General features: G+C 52.8%; 1 protein-coding gene across 1 annotated transcript; it reads right to left on the bottom strand.

Moving 5' to 3' along the window:
• Window positions 1-8608: 8608 nt before the first annotated feature.
• On the bottom strand, window positions 8609-26082 carry LOC144481723 (ephexin-1-like). Its single transcript, XM_078200872.1, has 7 exons — window positions 26012-26082; window positions 24091-24183; window positions 22586-22740; window positions 21471-21635; window positions 21231-21322; window positions 16315-16419; window positions 8609-9436 (listed from the first exon to the last, which is right to left on the bottom strand). Exons 2-7 carry the CDS (start codon window positions 24148-24150, stop codon window positions 9252-9254), a joined length of 762 nt encoding a protein of 253 aa, XP_078056998.1. The 5' UTR covers window positions 24151-24183; window positions 26012-26082; the 3' UTR covers window positions 8609-9251.
• Window positions 26083-26927: the final 845 nt, after the last annotated feature.

The raw sequence follows: 26927 nt of genomic DNA, 5'->3' as shown, positions 1-26927 counted from the left end.
CCTTCTAGGTCAATATTGCTCCTTCTAGTGTCCTAGCCCTCTGCCCAAATGTGTGCTACCATCGTGATACAGCACGAGATCCCAACTCGAGGGTCAAAATCTATCGAGTGGGATCGGGCCCTCTGCTCAATTTCACACCAGTGTGTACCCTTGGCATCACTGAGGGAGCGGACAGTGCTCCTCCAAATGAGCGCAATGATCTTATCTCAGCAACAATGGTGTCGCTAAAAGTAAGGTGGGTGACAAGACTGTATTGCTGTGCATAATGTATTATTCTGCTGAATAAGGTCAGTTAGAGAGCAATTGCCACCTTTTCGGCTTAATCATTTTCTTTCTTTAAAAAAAAATGCATGCATATTGGTCGTATAAAACACCAATCGCAATGGAATAACAGCCAGAAGAAACGTTTTGCTACCCTTGACATTAGACTTGGTGTTAGTGCAATCCTCCACAAATTTAGTGGGGTTTGTTTTTAGCTCCTTTGGAAGTTAACTGTATTCCCCACAACTTTCAACTCCCAATGTATTTTCTCTCGTGACTTTTCTTTGCTGTTTCCAACTTGTCCACCACGTGAGATGGCTCACTTACCCCCCCCTCCCCCTGATCCACACATTGCCTGCAGGATCTTTGGGGGGTGGGGGGGGGGGAGATCCGCTTGCCTGTCCAACCCCTCCTACTTTCTCTCTCACCCCCCCCCCCCCTCCCCCACCCAAAGCAACAAAGTGTCATGATATTCACATCTACTTGGGGGCCCTTGGTCTAACATCTCAAAGGGGGAGGTGATAGTGCAGTGGTATTATTGCTAGACTATTAATCCAGAAACTCTGCTCTGGTCACCCTGTTATAGAAAGGATATTATTAAACTAGAAAGAGTGCATAGAACATAGAACAGTACAGCACAGAACAGGCCCTTTGGCCCACGATGTTGTGCCGAGCTTTATCTGAAACCAAGATCAAGCTATCCCACTCCCTATCATCCTGGTGTGCTCCATGTGCCTATCCAATAACCGCTTAAATGTTCCTAAAGTGTCTGACTCCACTATCACTGCAGGCAGTCCATTCCACACCCCAACCACTCCCGTAAAGAACCTACCTCTGATATCCTTCCTATATCTCCCACCACGAACCCTATAGTTATGCCCCCTTGTAATAGCTCCATCCACCCGAGGAAATAGTCTTTGAACGTTCACTCTATCTATCCCCTTCATCATTTTATAAACCTCTATTAAGCCTCCCCTCAGCCTCCTCCGCTCCAGAGAGAACAGCCCGAGCACCCTCAACCTTTCCTCATAAGACCTACCCTCCAAACCAGGCAGCATCCTGGTAAATCTCCTCTGCACTCTTTCCAGCGCTTCCACATCCTTCTTATAGTGCAGAAAAGATTTACTCGGATGCTACTGGGACTTGATGGTTTGAGTTATAAGGAGAGGCTGGATAGACTGGGAATTTTTCCCCTGGAGGGTAGGAGGCTGAGGGGTGATCTTATAGAGGTCTATAAAATAACGAGGGGCACAGATCAGCTAGATACTCAACATCTTTTCCCAAAGGTAGGGGAGTCTAAAACTAGAGGGCCTAGGTTTAAGGGGAGAGATACAAAAGTGTCCAGAGGAGCAATTTTTTCAGAGGGTGGTGAGTGTCTGGAACGAGCTGCCAGAGGTAGTAGTAGAGACGGGTACAATTGTCTTTTTAAAAAAGCGTTTAGACAGTTGCACGGTTCTAGAGGGATATGGGACAAATGTGGGCAATTAGGACTAGCTTAAGGGTCTTTAAGAAAAAAAAAGGGGCGGCATGGACAAGTTGGGCCGAAGGGGTTTACAGCACGGAAACAGGCCCTATGACTCTCCTCGTGGCTGTACTTTTCCAGCCCTGCCAACAGTCTTGGAAACCTCCTTCACACTCACTCACTCTCTCTCCAGCGCCATTAAGTCCTCCCTGTAAGACGGTGACCAAAAGGACACGCACAATCCTCCAGTTGTGGCCTGACCAGTGTTTTACACAATTCCAGCACATTATCCTGGCTTGTATTCTGCACCTCTGTCAACGGAGGAGAGCATTCTCAGGTGTCACTTTTACCACCTTGTCCACTTCTACCTTTCTTAGGGACCTGCGTGCTTGGTACACCAAGATCTCTCACTTCATTGCCCCCGTCTTAGTATATTCCTGTTTATTTTGTATTCCCCGAGGACTGATTTCCCTACAAATGCAAGACCCACTTAACTGCCCACTCCACCAAACCATCTGTATTGTTTGGGAGATTATAACTATTCTCTGCACTATCCACAACTCCGGCCAACCGTTGTGTAGTCTACAAACTCCCTAATGGGCCCAGCCCCCTCGTGGTAATATATAACGCAAGCCAGTAAGGGTCCCAACCGTGAGCCCTGTGGAACACCCCTTCAATGATGAAGGGGATAGATAGAGTGAACGTTCAAAGACTATTTCCTCGGGTGGAGGGAGCTGTTACAAGGGGGCATAACTATAGGGTTCGTGGTGGGAGATACAGGAAGGATATCAGAGGTAGGTTCTTTACGCAGAGAGTGGTTGGGGTGTGGAATGGACTGCCTGCAGTGATAGTGGAGTCAGACACTTTAGGAACATTTAAGCGGTTATTGGACAGGCACATGGAGCACACCAGGATGATAGGGAGTGGGATAGCTTGATCTTGGTTTCAGATAAAGCTCGGCACAACATCGTGGGCCGAAGGGCCTGTTCTGTGCTGTACTGTTCTATGTTCCAAATGTCTTTCCATTTGCAAGGGCATCTATCGACTATTTACCCCAGGTGGCACTGGTTAGCACTGCTGCCTCACAGCACCAGGGACCTGGGTTTGATTCCTGGCTTGGGTCACTGTGGAGTCTGCACGTTCTCTTTCTCTCTCTCTCTCTTTCTCACACACACACACACACACACACACACACACACACACACAGTGTCTGCGTGGGTTTCCTCCGGGTGCTCCGGTTTCCTCCCACACTCCAAAAGACGTGCCAGTTAAGTGCATTGGCCGTGCTAAATTCTCCCTCAGTGTTACCCGAACAGGCGCTGGAGTGTGGCGCCTGGGGGATTTTCACAGTAACTTCATTGCAGTGTTAATGTAAGCCGGCTTTTAACACTAAGAAATAAAGTTTGTTTCCTGTCTCCGAACCGTTCACGATCCCTCCCACTCCTCCACTGCCAATCCTGTGCACTTTAATTGTTCGTGCTAATCTCTTGCATGGGACCTTGTCATAAGCCTTCTGAAAGTCCAAATAAACCACATCCACTGGTGCTCCCCCTCATCAACTCTACTTGTATAAAATTATGAAAGGCATAGATAGGGTGAACGGTGGGAAGCTTTTCCCCGGGTCGGTGGTGACGTTCACGAGGGGTCATAGGTTCAAGGTGAAGGGGGGGAGGTTTAACACAGATATCAGAAGGACATATTTCACACAGAGGGTCGTGGGGGCCTGGAATGTGTTGCCGGGCAAGGTGGTGGAGGCGGACACACTGGGAACGTTTAAGACTTATCTAGACAGCTATATGAACGGAGTGGGAATGGAGGGATACAAAAGAGTGGTCTAGTTTGGACCAGGGAGCGGCGCGGGCTAATTGTTCCTTGTTTCTCGTTTCAAGGCTTCATTCTATGATCATCTTGCTGGTGCCAGTACAGAGTGAGACTGCGGATAGTTGGGAACCTGTCTCGGGGGCGGGGAATTCATATGGTGTTCGTGGAAGTGGAAATGACTAGGGTTGGGAAGCATTTCCCGATCAGGACCATTGTGATCTCCTGGACTCGTTTCGATCGCCTCAGGGGGTCGGAGAGGAATTTCCCAGATTTCTTTTCCCCCATATTGGCCCTGGGGTTTTTCACTCTGGGTTTTCGCCTCTCCCTGGAGATCACATGGTCTGGAATGGGGGGGTGGGGGTGAGTTAATAGGTTGTAATGAACAAAGCATCGTAGCTGTGAGGGACAGCTCGGTGGATAGGATATTGGTATGTAGATAGGCTGGAAAATTGGGCGGGGATCCTGGATTCAGGATTCAATCCTGGACCGGGGAGCGGCGCGGGCTTGGAGGGCCGAAGGGCCCGTTCCTGTGCTGTTTTGTTCTTTGTTTGTTGTTGTTGTTGTTGTTATATTCTCCAAGAATTCCAGTAGATTTGTCAAGCACAATTTCCCTTCAGTAAATCAGTGCGGACGCTGTCCGAAAATGCGGAAAAACCGCAACGGGTCCGACGGCATCTGAGATAAGAGAATAGAACCAACGTTTTGAGTGTGAATGACCCTGCGTCTGCTTCAGATTCCAGCATCTACGGTATTCTCCTTGTCTCTGTCCAAACCTGCCACTGTATTCCAAGTGTCCCTCTTATAAAATCTTGGATAACTGACTCTAAAATTTTCCCCACTACTGACATAACATAAGAAATAGGAGCAGGAGTAGGCCATCTAGCCCCTCGAGCCTGCCCCGCCATTCAATAAGATCATGGCTGATCTGAAGTGGATCAGTTCCACTTACCCGCCTGATCCCCATAACCCCTAATTCCCTGACCGATCAGGAATCCATCTATCCGTGATTTAAACATATTCAACGAGGTAGCCTCCACCACTTCAGTGGGCAGAGAATTCCAGAGATTCACCACCCTCTGAGAGAAGAAGTTCCTCCTCAACTCTGTCCTAAACTGACCCCCCCTTTATTTTGAGGCTGTGCCCTCTAGTTCTAGTTTCCTTTCTAAGTGGAAAGAATCTCTCCACCTCTACCCTATCCAGCCCCTTCATGATCTTATAGGTCTCCATAAAATCCCCCCTCAGCCTTCTAAACTCCGAGTACAAACCCAATCTGCTCAGTCTCTCCCCATAATCAACACCCCTCATCTCCAGTATCAACCTGGTGAACCTTCTCTGCACTCCCTCCAAGGCCAATATATCCTTCCGCAAATAAGGGGACCAACACTGCACACAGTATTCCAGCTGCGGCCTCACCAATGCCCTGTACAGGTGCAGCAAGACATCTCTGCTTTTATATTCTATCCCCCTTGCGATATAGGCCAACATCCCATTTGCCTTCTTGATCACCTGTTACACCAGGTCATCAGGCTGACTGATCTATGAAGTTAGAAGTTCATTTATTAGTCACATTTCATTAACACTGCAATGAAGTCACTGTGAAATTCCCCTAGTCGCCACACTCTGGCCTCTTTGTCAGTGGGTGTTGGAGATCCTGGCCAGAGTTTTACCGTCCCAACCGCCACGGAAATCGGGCATGGAAAGGTCCGTTGACCACGACAGGGATTTTGTGGTTTCGGGACGAGTAAGGCTGTAGAATGCCACCCGCGTCGATATTTCGGGGAGGGGGAAGGGTAATGATCTCCCCGATTGCTGGCCTGGTAAATATTCGCGCCTCAACCATGCTCGCTGGGGAAAAGCAGGCGATCTTGGCCTTGGGATCTTGCTGTGCACCAGTTGGCAGCTGTGTTGGCTCACTGCCAATGCCAGCACGCTGCCAGTAACTGGCTAAATGTTAAGTGGAATATTTATTAGCTAATGCTGATTCTTTTCAAATCTGAATGCACACCCCTCCCCCCCCCCCCCATCATTTATTGGCTTGCCATTCTGGCTGAACACCAGTAGATGTCGCTGTTTCCATCAGCACCTAAACCGTGACTCCAACTCAACAAATAAAGTTTAGCCTCACGTGTAGATATACATTAACACCGCGGTGAAGTTACTGCAAAAAATTGCCTGGTCGCCACACTCCGGCGCCTGTCCGGGTAAGACCGAGGGAGAAGTTAGCACGGCCAATCCACCTTTTGGTGGGGGGGAAGGTGGGGAGTGAAAGTTCGGGAAGAGGAATGGATGGGATTGATGCGGTTAAAGGTTCAGGAAGAGGGGAAAGGGTGGGTTGGAGATTCAGGAAGAGGGGAACGGTGGGTTGGAGGCGCAGGTAGAGCGGAATGGGTGGGCTGGGGGGGGGTGTTGGAAGTTCGGGAAGAGGGGAATGGGAGGGATGGGAGTTCAGGAAGAGGGGAATGGATGGGGTTAAAGGTTCAGGAAGAGGGGAACGGTGGGTTGGAGGCGCAGGTAGAGCGGAATGGGTGGGTTGGGGGGGTGTTGGAAGTTCGGGAAGAGGGGAATGGGAGGGATGGGAGTTCAGGAAGAGGGGAATGGATGGGGTTAAAGGTTCAGGAAGAGGGGAATGGTGCGTTGGAGGTGCAGGTAGAGCGGAATGGGTGGGTTGGGGGGGGTGTTGGAAGTTCGGGAAGAGGGGAATGGGAGGGATGGGAGTTGAGGAAGAGGGGAATGGATGGGATTGATGCGGTTAAAGGTTCAGGAAGAGGGGAACAGTGCGGTGGAGGTCCAGGTAGAGCGGAATGGGTGGGTTGGGGGGGGGGTGTTGGAAGTTCAGGAAGAGGGGAATGGGTGGGTTGGAGATTCGGGGAGAGGGGCATGGGTGAGTTGGGCAGGGGGGGTTGAAGGTTCAGGAAAAGCAGAATGAGTGGGTTGGGGGGTTTGGAGGTTCAGGAAGAAGGGAACAGGTGGAATTGTGGGTTGGGGAAGTGGGGGGGGGGAATGGGTGGGTTGGGGAAGTGGGGGGGGGGAATGGGTGGGTTGGGCGGAGGTTTAGGAAGATGGGATTGGGTGGGATTGTTGGGTAGAGGTTTGGAGAAGAGGGGAATGGGTGCCTTGGGGATTCAGGAAGAGGGGAACGGGTTGGGTGGAGGTTAAGGTGATGATGGGAAGCCCTCGGAACCAAGGCCCTAGCCCCTCACTCCATCACTGACCTCGATGATGCTCGCGAAACCCTTGCCTTTGTTTAACTACAGGGGGGGCGCGGGGGGAACGCCCCCACCCCCCGACACAGCACCATGGAGCTATTGATTCACCTTGGGCCCTAACTGCACCCCAGTACTGTTCCCCTCCCCCTCAAACAAGCCAAAATCACCAACTGCACAATGGGGAGCAAGGCAATCTTGGTACCCCCCCCCCCCCTGCCGCCCGCCCGCCCGCTGCAACCACTCATCCCTCTAAGCTGTATAAAAGTTTATTTATTAGTCACAAGTAAGGCTTACATTAACACTGCAATGAAGTTACTGTGAAAATCCCTTGACCCAAACAAGCACGGGAGTGTGGGCGACTAGGGAATTTCACAGTAACTTCATTGCAGTGTTAATGTAAGCCAACTTGTGACACTAATGAATAAACTTTACTTTTGGTCGCCACACTCCGGCGCCTGTTCGGGTAACACTGAGGGAGAATTTAGCGCGGCCAATACACCCTAACCCGCATGTCTTTCAGACTGTGGGAGGAAACCGGAGCACCCGGAGGAAACCCACGCAGACACGGGGAGAACGTGCAGACTCCACACAGACAGTGACCCAAGCCGGGAATCTACTTAGAAACCCTACAGCACAGAAAGAGGCCATTCGACCCATCGAGTCTGCACCGACCACAATCCCACCCAGGCCCTACCCCCATATCCCTACATATTTACCCACTAATCCCTCTGACCTACGCATCCCGGGACACTGAGGGCAATTTTTAGCATGGCCAATCAACTTAACCTGCACATCTTTGGATCGAACCTGGGTCTCTGGCACTGCGAGGTAGCAGTCCTAACCCACTGTGCCACCCTATATCTGTGTTCTGGGAGTGACAACCCAAAGTTCTGGCACGCAGCGCGGTGGCACAGTGGTTAGCGCTGCTGCCTCACAGCGCCAGGGACCTGGGTTCGATTCCCGGCTCGGGTCACCGTCTGGGTGGAGTTTGCACATTCTCCCCGTGTCTGCGTGGGTTTCCTCCGGGTGCTCCGGTTTCCTCCCACAGTCCGAAAGACGTGCTGGTTAGGGTGCATTGGCCATGCTAAATTCTCCCTCAGTGTTACCCGAACAGGCGCCAGAGTGTGGGGCGACTAGGGGGATCTTCACAGTAACTTCATTGCAGTGTTAATGTGGAGCTATTGGCAACGCCAATAAATAAACTTTAAAAGCGGGGCTTAAAGAGTGTCGGTGTGCCAGCCTCTGATTCCCCCACTCCCCAAACCCATGGCTTGACCGCTCCTTTGGTGCTGTGACCATTTCTTGGGGCGGGGGGGACAGGTTGCCACGGCGACTGCAAAAACATGGCGGCAAGTAGCGAAAGTGCATCTATCGAGGCCACAGCAGAATTCAAAAGGAGGAGATGTCACGATGGGACTTTGAGGCAGGAGACAAGGCTTCTTCGACCGGCCCCCCGCCCCTTCTCCAGGGGCAAGGGGGGGGCGAAGACAGTAGCCCCCTTGTCTAACCCAGGAATCAAATGCTCATTCAAGCATCTGCAAGCCAGTTGTGCCCGTCTCCTAGTGTCCTAGCCCTCTGTGCCCAAACTTGTGCACTGGCGACCGTGGCAATACTTGCACTGCACGAGATCCCCAGCTCGAGGGCCTAATCTATTGAGTGGAATCGAGCTCCCCCACTCAACTTCACACCAGTGTGCACCCTTGGCGTCACAGAGCGCAGATAGTGGTCCTCCAAATGAGTGCAATAATCTTATCAGAGCAACATCACAGCTGAAAGTAAGGTGGGCCACAAGACTGTGTGTTGCTGTGTGTAATGTATCATTCTGCTGAATAAGGTCAGTGAGAGAGCAATTGCCACCTTCCAGCTTAATAATTTTCTTTTTAAAAAAAACATACATGGATACATAATAGTGGTATAAAACACCAATCGCAATGGAATAACAACCGGAAATGTTGCATAAATCACAATAAACATTTTTCGATCCGTGACATTAGACTTGGTGACGGTGCAATTAGTGTTTTGTTTTGTTCCCTCGGAAGTTAACTGTATTCCCCACAACTTTCAACTCCCCAACATTTTTTTCTCTCTCGTGTCTCTCGCCCGTTTCCGACTCGACCACCACGTCAGACACATTTTGGGGTGGCGCAAATTGAACCCGCCGCTCGCTTGCCCAACACTGACCCATCCACCCCCAAATCGGTGACGGGATCCCAATAACCCAACCCGGGACGGGAACTTTGCTTCGAGGGAGGGTCCCGAGACTGAGGTTCCTGGTGCTCAAATCTGACAAGCCAAGTCGTGGGGTAAAGTGAGGTAAATCCATATCGTAGTGCTTTGGCCCTTTCGAAGCCATCCAGATGTGCAGCGTTGTAGTATCTCCCAGAAGCCACGGCGTCTCGGCCTGCCAAAAGCCTCCCAAACTAGGCCGCGGAGGAGGAGTAGGCATCCATTCCTCTTGCGAACCGCTCGATTGTCCCACCCCCCCCCTTCCCCGCCCCTCTTCAGAAGGGCACGTCAGCCTTCTTGGAAGCCTCGCTGTCCCGCGTCTGGTGCTGAGCCGCCTGCAGGAGGCGGTAGCGCTCCCTCAGGTTGCGCCGGCGGACATGCTCATTGGTGATCTCCTGCACATTGGCACTGGGAAACCAGCCCCTCCGCCCGGTGGACAACTTGCAGCCTTCGTACCAGCCTGGCAAAATAAAAAGGGGGACAGAGCGTCGCAATCAGAGCCCGGTGAACCAGGAGGTGTCTCGGCCAATCCCTCAAGCCATCCCGCCGGAGAGACTCACCACGTTCCTCGTTCCCCCAAAATCCCTCAAATTTCTCCCCTCCCCTCCCTTTTTTTGGAAGGGCCACAATTTAACCTCTCTCCCCTACACTCCCTGGGGAGGCGATGGCCTAGTGGTATTATCGCTAGACTATTAATCCAGAAACTCAGTTGGGAGACCCAGGTTCGAATCCCGCATTTGGTGGAATTTGAATTCAATTAAAAAAACATCTGGAATTAAGAATCTATTTTGATTTTATTCATTCGTGAGACATGGGCGTCGCTGGCTGGTCCAGCATTTATTGCCCATCCCTAGTTGCCCTTGGAGGGCAGTTGAGAGTCAACCACATTGGCTGTGGCTCTGGAGTCACATGTAGGCCAGACCAGGGTAAGGGCGGCAGATTTCCTTCCCGAAAGGAACCAGATGGGTTTTCCCGACAATGGGTCATCAGTAGATTCTTAATTCCAGATATTTTTTTTAAAAACTGAATTCAAATTCCACCATCTGCCGTGGCGGGATTCGAACCCGGGTCCCCCAGAACATAGAATCATAGAATCCCTACAGTGCGAAAGGAGGCCATTCGGTCCATCGAGTCTGCACTGACAACAATCCCACCCAGGCCCTATTCCCGTAACCCCACGTTAAAAAGTAAAGTGAAGTAAAGTTTATTTATTCGTCACAAGTAAGGCTTACATTAACGCTGCAATGAAGTTACTGTGAAATTCCCATTGTCGCCACATTCTAGCACCTGTTCGGGTCAATGCACCTAATCTCACGTATTTACCCCGCTAATCCCTCTGACCTACGCACCCTGGGACACTGAGGGGCAAGTTAGCATGGCCAATCCACCTAACCTGCACATCTTTGGACACTAAGGGACAATTTAGCATGGCCAATCCACCTAACCTACACATCTTTGGACACTAAGGGGCAATTTAGCATGGCCAATCCACCTAACCTGTCCATCTTTGGACACTAAGGGGCAATTTAGCATGGCCAATCCACCTAACCTACACATCTTTGGACACTAAGGGACAATTTAGCATGGCCAATCCACCTAACCTACACATCTTTGGACACTAAGGGGCAATTTAGCACGGCCAATCCACCTAACCTGTCCATCTTTGGACACTAAGGGGCAATTTAGCACGGCCAATCCACCTAACCTACACATCTTTGGACACTGAGGGACAATTTAGCATGGCCAATCCACCTAACCTACACATCTTTGGACACTAAGGGGCAATTTAGCACGGCCAATCCACCTAACTTGTCCATCTTTGGACACTAAGGGGCAATTTAGCATGGCCAATCCACCTAACCTACACATCTTTGGACACTAAGGGACAATTTAGCATGGCCAATCCACCTAACCTACACATCTTTGGACACTAAGGGGCAATTTAGCACGGCCAATCCACCTAACTTGTCCATCTTTGGACACTAAGGGACAATTTAGCAGGGCCAATCCACCTAACCTACACATCTTGGGACACTAAGGGCAATTTAGCACGGCCAATCCACCTAACCTGCACATCTTTGGACTGTGGGAGGAAACCGGAGCACCCGGAGGAAACCCACGCAGACACGGGGAGAATGTGCAGACTCCACACAGACAGTGACCCAAGCCGGGAATCGAACCCGGGTCCCTGGCGCTGTGAGGCAGCAGCGCTAACCACTGGGCCACACGAGCTGAGTTTCTGGATTAGTAGTCTAGCGAAAGTACCACTCGGCCAACACCTTCCCTAAAATGACAGCCATGAAACAAACCATTTGGAAAAACCCATCTGGTTCCTTCAGGGAAGGAAATCTGCCGTCCTTACCCCGGTCTGGCCTACACGTGACTCCAGAGCCCACAGCCAATGTGGTTGACTCTCAACTGCCCACCAAGGGGCAACTAGGGATGGGCAATAAATGTTGGCCCAGCCGGCGACGCCCGTGTCCCACGAATGAATATAAAAAAAAACTCGGGGCAAACCCGAACTGTCCGCTACCTGAAGTAAAGTTATTTTTCCTCCCGTCCCCATTAGCCCCTTCCATCGGCCTCTGGGTCTGATCCGCATGAATGAGGAGCAAGGGAGTTAAAGTTTATTTATTAGTCACAAGTTAGGCTTACATTAACACCGCAATGAAGTTACTGTGAAAATCCCCCTAGTCGCCACACTCCGACGCCTGTTCGGGTAACACTTCGGGAGAATTTAGCACGGCCGATGCACCCTAACCAACACGTCTTTCGGACTGTGGGAGGAAACCGGAGCACCCGGAGGAAACCCACGCAGACACGGGGGGAGAATGAAGTGGGCCGCTCGGTCTCCCAAGCTTGTTCCCCCGTTCAGTAAAGCCACAACTGATCTGTTTGTGTCCTCAACACTTCTCTCTCTTGCCCCTGGAGCCCCCTCCCCCCGCCAATCGATCAAAGATCTGACCAACTCGACTTTGCATATACTTGAATGGCCCACCGCCTTCCCGTGCTCTCTGGGGGAAGGATTCCACAGATTAGCCACCCGCAGAGAGGGGAAATTCATCCTCGTGTCCATCTTTCGTTAGCACGGCTGCCTCACAGCGCCGGGGGACCCGGGTTCGATTCCCGGCTTGGGGTCACTGTCTGTGCGGAGTCTGCACGTTCTCCCCCCGTGTCTGCGTGGGTTTCCTCCGGGTGCTCCGGTTTCCTCCCACAGTCCGAAAGATGTGCAAGTTAGGTGGATTGGCCATGATAAATTGCCCCTTAGTGTCCAAAGATGTGCAGGTTAGGTGGATTGGCCATGATAAATTGCCCCTTAGTGTCCAAAGATGTGCAGGTTAGGTGGATTGGCCATGATAAATTGCCCCTTAGTGTCGGGGGATTAGCTAGGGTAAATACGAGGGGTTACAGGGATGGGGCCTGGGTGGGATTGTGGTCGGTGCAGACTCAATGGGCTGAATGGCCTCCTTCTGCACTGTAGGGATTCTATTCTATGATTCTATACGAAAGACCCTTTCATTTTTAAACTGAGAGTCTCTTCACATGAGGGGTGGGAGAAACATCCTCGCAAGGCCCAGCACCCCACCCCCCTGCAAAGCCGAAGACCAGCAAGGCCCAGCCCAATGGACAGGCCCGGCCCCCCTGGCAAGGCCCAGCACCACCCCCCACCCCCCTCAGCAAAGCCCAGGCCCAGCAAGGCCCAGCCACAGCGAGGCCCAGACCCAGGTCCCAGCTAGGCCCAGGCCCCCTGGCAAGGCCCGGCCCCCCCTGGCAAGGCCCAGCACCACCCTCCATGCCCCTCGGCAAGGCCCAGCCCCGTGGACAGGCCCAGGCCCCAGCAAGGCCCAGCCATGCGATGAGGCCCAGGCTCCAGCTAGGCCCAGGCCCAGGCCCCCCCCCCCCCAACCCTCCTCAGCAAAGCCCAGGCCCAGCAAGGCCCAGCCCCGTGGACAGGCCCAGCCCCGCGATGAGGCCCAGGTCCAGGCCCCAGCTAGGCCCAAGCCCACCACCCTCCCGGCAAAGCCCAGGTCCAGCGAGGCCCAGGCTCCCCGGCAAGGCTCAAGCCCCAGCAAGGTCCAGGCCACCCCCCCCCCCACCCCGGCAAGACACAGCAGCACCACCCTCCACTCCCCCAAGCAAAGCCGAGATCCAGCAAGGCCCAGGCCCCCCCTGGCAAGGCCCAGTCCCTTCCCATAAGGTGCAGCACCCCAGCAAAGCCCAGCCCCCGCAGTGAGGACCAGGCCCCAGCAAGGCCCAGCCCCCCCCCTCCTTAACAAGGCTCGCTCCCTGGCAAGGCCCAGCACCCTCCCGGCAAGGCCCAGGCCCTGTTGAGGCCTACCTCAGGCTCTTGACGCTGTTTCAGTCCTGAACTGAATCTTTAAAAGGAAACAGGGAGCGGCTGTTTGTTTTATCCAAAAAAATTGCCTTCAGAATGCTTGCCTTTATTAAATGTTTGAACAACAGATTATGCAGACTCCCTTATCAAACCCTGGCACAATATCAAACATATTGCCAGGTGCAACAGCAGAAAATGCTGCAAATTAATGTTTAAAGTTTAGACTGTGGGGCAAACCCTTCTTAAGGTAACTCCTCAAACCCTCTGTCTCACATCTTGCAAAAGAATCTCCAGACCAATGCATGTTCCGCTTAAAAATTTCCTCGTACAGGGCACTTTCCCTGATCTCTGCTTCCCTGCAAATCCCAATTGCTTTAATCGTTCTTGCAGAGGGTCCCCAGGGGGAATGCGTCAGTATTTACAGGGAGACCCCGAGGGGGAGAGTGTGTCAGTATTTACAGGGGGGTCCCCGGGGAGAGAGTGTGTCAGTATTTACAGGGGGGGTCCCCGGGGGAGAGAGTGTGTCAGTATTTACGGGGGGTCCCGGGGAGAGTGTGTCAGTATTTACAGGGGGGTCCCCGGGGGGAAAGTGTGTCAGTATTTACAGGGGGGTCCCGGGGAGAGTGTGTCAGTATTTATGGGGGGTCCCGGGGAGAGTGTGTCAGTATTTACAGGGGGTTCCCGGGGGGAGAGTGTGTCAGTATTTACAGGATGTCCCCAGGGAGAGTGTGTCAGTATTTACAGGGGGGTCCCCGGGGGGAAAGTGAGTCAGTATTTACAGGGGGGTCCCCGGGGAGAGAGTGTGTCAGTATTTACAGGGGGGGTCCCCAGGGGGGAAGAGTGTGTCAGTATTTACAGGGGATCCCCGGGGAGAGTGTGTCAGTATTTACAGGGGGGGGTCCCCGGGGAGAGTGTGTCAGTATTTACAGGGGGGTTCCCAGGGGGGAGAGTGTGTCAGTATTTACAGGGGGATCCCCGGGGGGAAGTGTGTCAGTATTTACAGGGGGGTCCCCGGGGGGAGAGTGTGTCAGTATTTACAGGGGATCCCCGGGGGGAGAGTGTGTCAGTATTTACAGGGGATCCCTGGGGAGAGTGTGTCAGTATTTACAAGGGAGGGGGTTTCCCAGGGAAAGTGTGTCAGTATTTACAGGGGATCCCCGGGGCGGAGAGTGTTTCAGTATTTACAGGGGGTCCCCGGGGGAGAGTGTGCCAGTATTTACAGGGGGTCCCCGGGGGGAGAGTGTGTCAGTATTTACAGGGGGGGGTCCCCGGGGAGAGTGTGTCAGTATTTACAGGGGGGTTCCCAGGGGGGAGAGTGTGTCAGTATTTACAGGGGGATCCCCGGGGGGGGGAGTGTGTCAGTATTTACAGGATGTCCCCAGGGAGAGTGTGTCAGTATTTACAGGGGGGTCCCCGGGGGGAAAGTGTGTCAGTATTTACAGGGGGGTCCCCGGGGAGAGAGTGTGTCAGTATTTACAGGGGGGTCCCCGGGGGGAGAGTGTGTCAGTATTTACAGGGGGATCCCCGGGGGGAGAGTGTGTCAGTATTTACAGGGGGATCCCCGGGGGAGAGTGTGTCAGTATTTACAGGGGGATCCCCGGGGGGAGAGTGTGTCAGTATTTACAAGGGGGGGGTGTTCCCAGGGAGAGTGTGTCAGTATTTACAGGGGGTCCCCAGGGGGAGAGTGTGTCAGTATTTACAGGGGGGTCTCCGGGGGGAGTGTGTCAGTATTTACAGGGGGACCCCGGGGGAGAGTGTGTCAGTATTTACAGGGGGGTCCCCGGGGAGAGAGTGTGTCAGTATTTACAGGGGGTCCCCGGGGGAGAGTGTGTCTGTATTTACAGGGGGATCCCCGGGGAGAGTGTGTCAGTATTTACAGGGGGTCCCCGGGGGAGAGTGTGTCAGTATTTACAGGGGGTGTCCCTGGGGGAGAGTGTGTCAGTATTTACAGGGGGTCCCCGGGGGAGAGTGTGTCAGTATTTACAGGGGGTCCCCGGGGGGAGAGTGTGTCAGTATTTACAGGGGGGGTCCCCGGGGGGAGTGTGTCAGTATTTACAGGGGGTCCCCAGGGGAGAGTGTGTCAGTATTTACAGGGGGTCCCCGGGGGAGAGTGTGTCAGTATTTACAGGGGGTCCCCGGGGGGAGAGTGTGTCAGTATTTACAGGGGGTCCCCGGGGGGAGAGTGTGTCAGTATTTACAGGGGGTCCCCGGGGGGAGAGTGTGTCAGTATTTACAGGGGTTCCCCGGGGGGAGAGTGTGTCAGTATTTACAGGGGGTCCCCGGGGGGAGAGTGTGTCAGTATTTACAGGGGGATCCCCGGGGGGAGAGTGTGTCAGTATTTACAGGGGGTCCCCGGGGGGAGAGTGTGTCAGTATTTACAGGGGGTCCCCGGGGGGAGAGTGTGTCAGTATTTACAGGGGGATCCCCGGGGGGAGAGTGTGTCAGTATTTACAGGGGGTCCCCAGAGGAGAGTGTGTCAGTATTTACAGGGGGTCCCCGGGGGGAGAGTGTGTCAGTATTTACAGGGGGGGTCCCCGGGGGGAGTGTGTCAGTATTTACAGGGGGTCCCCGGGGGGAGAGTGTGTCAGTATTTACAGGGGGTCCCCGGGGGGAGAGTGTGTCAGTATTTACAGGGGGTCCCCGGGGGGAGAGTGTGTCAGTATTTACAGGGGGTCCCCGGGGGGAGAGTGTGTCAGTATTTACAGGGGGTCCCCGGGGGGAGAGTGTGTCAGTATTTACAGGGGGTCCCCGGGGGGAGAGTGTGTCAGTATTTACAGGGGGTCCCCGGGGGGAGAGTGTGTCAGTATTTACAGGGGGATCCCCGGGGGGAGAGTGTGTCAGTATTTACAGGGGGTCCCCGGGGGGAGAGTGTGTCAGTATTTACAGGGGGATCCCCGGGGGAGAATGTATCAGTATTTACCAGGTGACCCTGTGGTCAGACACCAATTTCTATCCAAAGCTGCTGAGTTCCTGACCATTGAGGAAATGTAAAGTGATTTTACCCTCTGGTGATTTCCGAGTGATGTTAATGATGTCGGCTGGATCCAAACTCAGCTCATCAGCTTGCTGGGCGCTGTACGCTATCAGGCACTGCATCTGGGGACAGTCTGTTTCGAGAGAGAGAGAGAGACAGATAAATAGGCCTGCTGCCAAGTGACTCCCAATCGCTGCTACTCCGTAGACATCGCAAGACACCCACTGATGTGTTGCTGCTATGGCACTATCTCCACCGAGCCGCCTGGGATTGGATTTATTATTGTCACATGTATTGGGACACAGTGAAAAGTATTGTTTCTTGCGCGGTATACAGGCAAAGCATACCGTTCATAGAGTACATAGGGGAGAAGGATTTGATTTATTATTGTCACATGCATTGGGATACAGTGAAAAGTATTGTTTCTTGCGCGCTATACAAAGCATACCGTTCATAGAGAAGGAAAGGAGAGAGTGCAGAATGTAGTGTTACAGTCATAGAACAAAGAACAGTACAGCATAGGAAACAGGCCCTTCGGCCCTCCAAGCCTGTGCCGCTCCTTGGTCCAACTCGACCAATCGTTTGTATCCCTCCATTCCCAGGCTGCTCATGTGACTATCCAGGTAAGTCTTAAACGATGTCAGCGTGCCTGCCTCCACCACCCTACTTGGCAGCGCATTCCAGGCCCCCACCACCCTCTGTGTAAAAAACGTCCCTCTGATATCTGAGTTATACCTCGCCCCTCTCACCTTGAGCCCGTGACCCCTCGTGATCGTCACCTCCGACCTGGGAAAAAGCTTCCCACTGTTCACCCTATCTATCCCCTTCAGAATCTTGTACACTGATTTGGGTGCAGAGAAAGATCAACTTAGTGCGAGGTAGGTCCATTCAAAAGTCTGACAGCAGCAGGGAAGAAGCTGTTCTTGAGTCGGTCGGTCCGTGACCTCAGACTTTTGTATCTTTTTCCCGACGGAAGAAGGTGGAAGAGAGAATGTCCGGGGTGCGTGGGGGGGGCCTTGATTCTGCTGGCTGCTTTTCCCCGAGGCAGCGGGAAGTGTAGACAGAGTCAATGGATGGGAGGCTGGATGGGACGTCCACTCATTGCAACACCAATGGGATACACCAAGAGTAGGTAATGCCAGTCCTGGTTGTGTGGCACCTGGGAATTGGGAGGGCTGGGCCCCACGACAAGCAACCAGGTCAAGCCCACGGTCCAGGTTGGCACTCCCCATTGTTGTAAAAGTTTATTTATTAGTGTCACAAGTCGGCTTACATTAACACTGCAATGAAGTTACTGTGAAAATCCCCTAGACGCCACACTCCGGCACCTGTTCGGGTAACACTGAGGGAGAATTTAGCACGGCCAATGCACCCTAACCAGCACGTCTTTCAGACTGTGGGAGGAAACCGGAGCACCCGGAGGAAACCCACGCAGACACGGGGAGAACGTGCAGACTCCACACAGACAGTGACCCGAGCCAGGAATCGAACCTGGGTCCCTGGCGCTGTGGGGCAGCAGCGCTAACCACTGTGCTACCGTGGCACTGAGGGAGTGCTGCACTGCCACAGATGTCAATCTTTTGGATTAAACATTTAAACCCTTCCTCAAAGATGGACGTGAGCATCCCCAGAGCTACCCTCCTTAGACAGCACCTTCCAAACTGACCACCATCTGTGTCTGTGTGGGTTTCCTCCGGGTGCTCCGGTTTCCTCCCACAGTCCAAAGATCCGCAGGTTCGGTGGATTGGCCATGCTAAATTGCCCCTTACTGTCCAAAGATGTGTAAGTTAGGTGGATTGGCCATGCTAAATTGCCCCTTAGTGTCCAAAGATGTGTAGGTTAGGTGGATTGGCCATGCTAAATTGCCCCTTAGTGTCCAAAGATGCGTAGGTTAGGTGGATTGGCCATGCTAAATTGGTTACAGAGATAGGGAGAAGATTTGGATAGTCAGAGAGGCGGTACAGGCGATGGGCTGAATGGCCTCTCCTGCAGTGTAGCGATTCTGTGATTCCATCTAGAGGAAGGGCAGCAGACCCGTGGGACCACTACCACCTGGAGGTTCCCCCTTCGAGCCACTCACCATCCCGACTTGGAAATATATCGGCTGTTCCTTACTGGGTCCAAATCCTGGAACTCCCTCCCTAACAGCACTGTGGATGTACCCACACCAGATGAATGGCGGCGGGTTCAAGATGGCGGCTCACCCACCACCTTCACAAGGGGCAATTAGGGATGGGCAATAAATGCTGGGCCCGGCCAGCGACGCCCGTGTCCCATGGAAGATTTACAAAGAAGGCATTTTGTGGGGTTCTGGACCACTCAGCTCCGTCACAGATCGCCGTGTGTGGGATCTTGCTGTGCACCTTCTGGCTGCTACATTCCCCCCCAAGTGATGACGCTCAGTACTTCTTTGGCTGTTGAGTGCTTGGGGAGGGAGGGTGGGGGGGGGGAGGGAGGGTGGTGGGGGGAGGGAGGGTGGGGGGGGGGAAAGTGGGAGAGTGTAAGGGACAAAACTAGGGACTGTAAGCATAACGAGACTCCAAGGAATGAATCCTTGACGGATCCAGGAGAACGTGACCCAGGGAGTTGGGAGAATGTGGAACCCTCTCAACCCCAGTCAGTGGCTGAGGCGAAGAGTGAGGATGGGGCACCTCGATAGATGGAGGGATGGAGAGAGAGTGGGTTGCGGCCCAACAACACCAGTATGGATCAGACGGTCCAAAGGGCCTGTTTCTGGGCTGTACATTCAATGGCGGCTCCGTAAGACCAGAATTAGGCCACTCGGCCCATCGAGTCTGCTCCGCCATTCAATCATGGCTGATATTTTCCTCATTCCCATTCTCCCCATAACCCCTGATCCCCTTATTAATCAAGAACCTATCTATCTCTGTCTTAAAGACACTCAATGACCCGGCCTCCAAAGCCTTCTGCGGCAAAGAGTTCCACAGATTCACCACTCTCTGGCTGAAGAAATTCCTCCTCATCTCTGTTTTAAAGGATTGTCCCTTTAGCCTGAGGTTGTGCCCTCCGGTTCTAGTTTTTCCTACTAGTGGAAACATCCTCTCCACGTCCACTCTATCCAGGCTTCGCAGTATCCTGTAAGTTTCAATAAGATCCCCCCTCATCCTTCTAAACTCCAACGAGTACAGACCCAGAGTCCTCAACCGTTCCTCATACGACAAGCTCTTCATTCCAGGGATCATTCTTGTGAACCTCCTCTGGACCCTTTCCAAGGCCGGCGCATCTTTCCTTAGATACGGGGCCCAAAACTGCTCACAATATTCCAAATGGGGTCTGACCAGAGCCTTATACAGCCTCAGGAGTACATCCCTGCTCTTGTATTCTAGCCCGCTCGACATGAATGGTAACATTGCATTTGCCTTCCTAACTGCCGACTGAACCTGCACCTTAACCTTAAGAGAATCTTGAACAATGATTCCCAAGTCCCTTTGTGTTTCTGGTTTCCTAAGCATTTCCCCATTTAGAAAATATTCTAAGCCTCCATTCCTCCTTCCAAAGTGCATAACCTCACACTTTCCCACTTTGTATTCCATTCTTTGCCTACTCTCCTAACCTGCCCAAGTCCTTCTGCAGCCCCCCTGCTTCCCCAATACTACCTGTCCCTCGACATATCTTTGTATCATCTGCAAATTTAGCAACTGTGCCCTCAGTTCCGAAGTTGTGGAGTTGCCGGTGTTGGACTGGGGTGGGGCACAGTAAGAAGTCTCACAACACCGGGTTAAAGTCCAACAGGTTTATTTGGAATCATGAGCTTTCGGGGCGCTGCTCCTTCCTCAGGTGAGCGGAGAGGTAGATTCACAAACACGGCATATACAGACAGAGGCACAATCGCAAGATAATGGTTGGACAATTCACCCCTCTTTAACCTGTGATTATCCCTCTCTCCACTCGCACTGTCTGTACCTGTAAAGACCTGATTACCTGTAAAGACTCGCAATCCAACCATTGCGTGCAGTTCTGGTCACCTCACTATAAGAAGGATGTGGAAGCGCTGGAAAGAGTGCAGAGGAGATTTACCAGGATGCTGCCTGGTTTGGAGTGTCGGTCTTATGAGGAAAGGTTGAGGGAGCTGGGGCTGTTCTCTCTGGAGCGGAGGAGGTTGAGGGGAGACTTAATAGAGGTGTATAAAATGATGAAGGGGATAGATAGAGTGAACGTTCAAAGACTATTTCCTCGGGTGGATGGAGCTATTACAAGGGGGCATAACTATAGGGTTCATGGTGGGAGATATAGGAAGGATATCAGAGGTAGGTTCTTCACGCAGAGAGTGGTTGGGGTGTGGAATGGACCGCCTGCAGTGATCGTGGAGTCAGACACTTTAGGAACATTTAAGCGGTTATTGGATAGGCACATGGAGCACACCAGGATGGTAGGGAGTGGGATAGCTTGATCTTGGTTTCAGATGAAGGTCGGCACAACATCGTGGGCCGAAGGGCCTGTTCTGTGCTGTACTGTTCTATGTTCTATGTTCATTATCTTGCTATTGTGTCTCTGTCTATATATGCCGTGTTTATGAAACTTTCCCCCCTATGTACTCTATGAACGGTATGCTCTGTCTGTATAGCGCGCAAGAAACAATACTTTTCACTGTATCCCAATACACGTGACAATAATAAATCAAATCCTTCTCCCCTCTGCAAGATAATGGTTGGAATGCGAGTCTTTACAGGTAATCAGGTCTTTCCAGGTACAGACAGTGCGAGTGGAGAGAGGGATAATCACAGGTTAAAGAGGGGTGAATTGTCCAACCATTATCTTGCGATTGTGCCTCTGTCTGTATATGCCGTGTTTGTGAATCTCCCTCTCCACTCACCTGAGGAAGGAGCAGCGCCCCGAAAGCTCGTGATTCCAAATAAACCTGTTGGACTCTAACCCGGTGTTGAGAGACTTCTTGCTCAGTTCCAAACAAAGGCGCGGACTTACCCCAGCGCTCGTAGATCTTGTCGTCGCTGGAGTCCTCCGGAAGGTTCCGCTTGCCCGACATCAAAGCGTCCATCCAGCGGTGACGGTCAGACCTGGGAACAGAGGTCACGTTCGAGTCAATGTGGATGGTGGCTGGATAGCTGGCAGGCTTCGGGGAAGGGGGGTGTGGGGGGGGGGGGGGGAAGGGGGGGGGGGGGAAAGGGAGGGGGGAAAAGCGTCTGGAAAGACGGGGTTACTCACTCTGTCGAGGTCTTGAGGAGACGGTCGCACTGCTTGCCCTGATGGTTCTCCAGGAGAGTCAACACGAAGCTGTTCCCGAGGCCGGCTCCCAGGGAGTTGGCGCTGCATTCCTGCACCTCGACCAGCGACCGATGGGCATGGTCTACCACCTGGTACCTGTCGCCACTGGGCAGAGGGTCACAGCCAGGTTACAGGCACGCCGCACAAAATGGCCGCTGTCGTGTGTCGCGAAGGCCGCCTTGGACAGCGCAGAGTCGCTGAGCAGAAACTGATAGCCAAGTTCCGCACACACGAGGACGGCCTCAACCGGGATATTGGGTTCATGTCACACTATCTGTAACCCCCACAGTTGCGTGGACCTGCAGAGTTTCACTGGCTGTCTTGTCTGGAGACAATACACATCTTTTTAGCCTGTCTTGATGCTCTCTCCACTCACGTTGTTTTGTTTCTTAAAGACTTGATTAGTTGTAAGTATTCACATTCCAACCATTATTCATGTAAATTGAGTTTGTGTCTTTATATGCTCTGTTTGTGAACAGAATTCCCACTCACCTGAAGAAGGGGCTTGGAGCTCCGAAAGCTTGTGTGGCTTTTGCTACCAAATAAACCTGTTGGACTTTAACCTGGTGTTGTTCAACTTCTTACTGTGTTTACCCCAGTCCAACGCCGGTATCGCCACATCAGTAAAGTACCTGCCAGAGGTAGTAGTAGAGGCGGGTACAATGTTGTCTTTTAAAAAGCATTACATGGGTCCGATGGGTATAGAGGGATATGGGCCAAAAGTGGGCAATCGGGACTAGCTTAGGGGCTTAAAAAAAAAGGGCAGCATGGACAATTTGGGCTGAAGGGCCTGTTTCCATGCTATAAACCTCTATGTCTCTAAGACTGCGATTCTATCCGTCTCTGACCTGACGCTGCAACGGATTATCCGCTGTGGGTGGGATCTTGCTGTGCGCCAATGGGACGATCACAGCGCCGGGAGTGACGAGCCAAGGCGTCAATCGTGCCCCCCCCCCCCCCACTCCCCCAACCCCAACCCTCCGAGGCGCCAGTGAGAGCGGGATAGACGGGGTTCAAACGCGAACCGGCCATTCGGTCAATGGCGGCGGACTCACCTCTTCCTGTTGGTGATCACCAGCAGGTCGTTGAAGAGGAAGAGGTACAGGGCCATCACCTTGGGCTTCACGCCAAACAGGTTCCCCCGGAACACGATCTCCGACACCTCGCCTCGCTTCTCCAAGTGACGGAGCTGGGAAATGATGGGAATGGCCTGGAGGGAGAGGGGGGAGGGGCGGGAGAAAAAGATAAAGCATCATGGGAATGGGAGGAGGTTTTGGGGGGGGGGGGGGGCGGAATTAGCGACTGGGAGCCACCCCTCCACCCTGTTGGCAACAGGGCATGAATCACAACAACAACTTGCATCAAAATAGCACCCGTAATGTGACAGAATCGCGCCAGAGATGGCCACTCAGCCCGTTGTGTGCAGCCTAGCTCTCTGGAAGAACAACTCAAGCTCATCTTCCACTCCCCTCATTGGTAATCGGGCAAATTTTGCACTCCCCCAGAATGGTTGCTTTAAATTTTAAGTTTATTAATGAGTGTCACAGTAGGCTTACATTATATTGGCCAAATTCCCCTCCAACTTACATCTCCAAGTTCGCTGACGACACCACCGTAGTGGGTCGGATCTCAAACAATGACGAGACAGAGTACAGGAATGAGATAGAGAATCTGGGGAACTGGTGCGGCGACAATAATCTCTCCCTCAATGTCAACAAAACGAAGGAGATTGTCATCGACTTCAGGAAGTGTAAAGGAGAACATGCTCCTGTCTACATCAACGGGGACGAAGTAGAAAGGATCGAGAGCTTCAGGTTTTTAGGTGTCCAGATCACCAACAACCTGTCCTGGTCCCCCCCATGCCGACACTATAGTTAAGAAAGCCCCACCAACACCTCTACTTTCTCAGAAGACTAAGGAAATTTGGCATGTCAGCTACGACACTCACCAACTTTTACAAATGCGCCGCTCACCAACTTTTACAGATGCGCCATAGAAAGCATTCTTTCTGGTTGTATCACAGCTTGGTCTGGGCTCCTGCTCTGCCCAAGACCGCAAGGAACTACAAAAGGTTGTGAATGTAGCCCAATCCATCACGCAAACCAGCCTCCCCTCCATGGACTCTGTCTACACTTCCCGCTGCCTCGGCAAAGCAGGCAGCAGAATTAAGGACCCCCCCACGCGCCCCGGACATTCTCTCTTCCACCTTCTTCCGTCGGGAAAAAGATACAAAAGTTTGAGGTCACATGCCAACCAAGTCAAGAACAGCTTCTTCCCTGCTGCCGTCAGACTTCTGAATGGACCTACCTCGCATCAAATTGCCCTCCCCCCTGCCGATGAGGTGAGTAACTCGCCGCAGGATTCCCAGCCTCTGTCATGCTCTCGTAGCCGTGGTATTTATACGTCCGGGTCCAATTCAGTTTCTGGGCAATGTTAACCTCTCCCTGGGTGTCGGGAGATAGGATGATGGTTTGCAAGGATGGAGGGGGGGGGGGGGGCGGAGTTCCCCCATGCAGTCCCAGCAGGGAATAGAATTGTCAAAGGGGCTGGAAAAAGTTACCTTCAGCTTATCGAATTCCAGTTTCTTCCCGATGTGAATCATCTCTTCCATTTGCTTCATGATTCCCACTTCCCGATTGCACTCTTCAATAATCTGGGATCAGGACGGAAAGGGTGCAAGTTCAAGTTACAATGGATGGACAGTGGAAGTCCGCTTCCCCTGTGGCTAAAGGGGCTCCAGTGGTCAAATATGTCCGAGATCACCCCTGTTCACAGCACAGAGAACCACACACGACCCCTGACCCGACAGAGGTGAAAGGTCAAACTTGGAGTGCACAGGTCAGGGTTCACTCTGTCCTGGGAGTGTTTGATGGGGACAGTGTAGAGGGAGCTTTACTCTATATCTAACCCCGTGCTGTACCTGACCTGGGAGTGTTTGATGGGGACAGTGTAGAGGGAGCTTTACTCTGTATCTAACCCCGTGCTGTACCTGTCCTGGGAGTGTTTGATGGGGACAGTGTAGAGGGAGCTTTACTCTGTATCTAACCCCATGCTGTACCTGTCCTGAGAGTGTTTGATGGGGGACAGTGTAGAGGGAGCTTTACTCTGTATCTAACGCCGTGCTGTACCTGTCCTGGGAGTGTTTGATGGGGGACAGTGTAGAGGGAGCTTTACTCTGTATCTAACCCCGTGCTGTACCTGTCCTGGGAGTGTTTGATGGGGACAGTGTAGGGGAGCTTTACTCTGTATCTAACCCCGTGCTGTACCTGTCCTGGGAGTGTTTGATGGGGGAACAGTGTAGAGGGAGCTTTACTCTGTATCTAACCCCGTGCTGTACCTGTCCTGGGAGTGTTTGATGGGGGAACAGTGTAGAGGGAGCTTTACTCTGTATCTAACCCTATGCTGTCCCTGTCCTGGGAGTGTTTGATGAGGGGACAGTGCAGAGGGAGCTTTATTCTGTATCTAACCCCGTGCCGTACCTGTCCTGGGAGTGTTTGATGGGGGGGACAGTGTAGAGGGAGCTTTACTCTGTATCTAACCCCGTGCTCTACCTGTCCTGGGAGTGTTTGATGGGGGAAACAGTGTAGAGGGAGCTTTACTCTGTATCTAACCCTGTGTGGTACCTGTCCTGGGAGTGTTTGATGGGGACAGTGTAGAGGGGAGCCTTACTCTGTATCTAACCCCGTGCTGTACCTTGTCCTGGGAGTGTTTGATGGGGACAGTGTCGAGGGAGCTTTACTCTGTATCTAACGCCGTGCTGTACCTGTCCTGGGAGTGTTTGATGGGGGAACAGTGTAGAGGGAGCTTTACTCTGTATCTAACCCTGTGCTGTACCTGTCTGGGAGTGTTTGATGGGGGACAGTGTAGAGGGAGCTTTACTCTGTATCTAACCCTGTGCTGTACCTGTCCCTGGGAGTGTTTGATGGGGGGACAGTGCAGAGGGAGCTTTATTCTGTATCTAATCCCCTGCTGTACCTGTCCTGGGTGTGTTTGATGGGGAGACAGTGCAGAGGGAGCTTTACTCTGTATCTAACCCTGTGCTGTACCTGTCCTGGGAGTGTTTGATGGGGGGACAGTGCAGAGGGAGCTTTATTCTGTATCTAATCCCTGCTGTGCCTGTCCTGGGTGTGTTTGATGGGGAGACAGTGCAGAGGGAGCTTTACTCTGTATCTAACCCCGTGCTGTACCTGTCCTGGGAGTGTTTGATGGGGGACTGTGTAGAGGGAGCTTTACTCTATATCTAACCCCGTGCTGTACCTGTCCCTGGGAGTGTTTGATGGGGAGACAGTGCAGAGGGAGCTTTACTCTGTATCTAACCCCGTGCTGTACCTGTCCTGGGAGTGTTTGATGGGGGACAGTGTAGAGGGAGCTTTACTCTGTATCTAACCCCGTGCTGTTAACCAGTTCTGGATCGTGGCTGTGGTTGGTGATTGGGGATTTTCTTCTGACTGATGATTGGATTAGCGGTGAACAGTTCCTACCTTGGAAACCAGGCCGAGGGCTTTCGAGGCTGTCACCTCATTCACCGACCCGACCTCCGACCTTTGGAGTATGTTCTAAAGAGATGACAAAGCTTCTCAGAACCGGGTACCAAACATCTCAAAAGACTTGCATTTAATCATAGAGGTTTACAGCATGGAAACAGGCCTTCGGCCCAACTTGTCCATGCCGCCATTTTCTTTTTAAAAACCCCTAAGCTAATCCCAATTGCCCACATTTGGCCCAGATCCCTCTCGACTCCATCGTACCCATGTAACTATCTAAATGCTTTTTAAAAGACAAAATTGTACCAGCCTATGGCGCCTTTGGCAGCCTCAGGTGCCCTCCCCATTTGCAGCCAATTGAACTGTGTGGGAAAATCGGCAGGCAATCAGCGCACAGCAAGATCCCACGGGGCAGCGCTGCGATATTGTCTGGATGATTCAGCGATGTGGATTCAGGGAATCATATCGCCCTGGCGACGAACGGGGCCCTTTAGCATCCAATTCATGGGGGCCGGGCTTCAAGGCCTCTATTCGATAAGACCACACCCTCCGACAGCGCTGCACTCCCTCCCCCTCTCCCTCGATTCACTCCCCCCCCACCCCACACTCTCCCTGTCTGTCTGTCCGTCTGTCACACTTCCCGCCCCCTCCCCCGTCTGTCTCATACTCCCCCTATCACTCACACTGCCCCCCACTCCCCGTCACTCGCACTACCCCCCCCCCGTCACTCACACTCCCCCCCCGTCCGTCACTCACACTCCCCCCGCCACACACTCTCTCCCTCCCCCTCCCCCTTCTCCCTCCCCCCCTCTCCCTCCCCCCTCTCCCTCCCCCTTCTCCCTCCCCCCTCTCCCTCCCCCTTCTCCCTCCCCCTTCCCCCCTCCCCCTCCCCCCTCTCCCTCCCCCCTCTCCC

Source organism: Mustelus asterias, chromosome 31 (genome assembly GCF_964213995.1).
Source record: "Mustelus asterias chromosome 31, sMusAst1.hap1.1, whole genome shotgun sequence".
Lineage (NCBI taxonomy): Eukaryota > Metazoa > Chordata > Chondrichthyes > Carcharhiniformes > Triakidae > Mustelus > Mustelus asterias.
The sequence above is the reverse complement of the archived record's forward strand: the minus strand, read 5'-3'. Positions and strand labels throughout refer to the sequence as shown.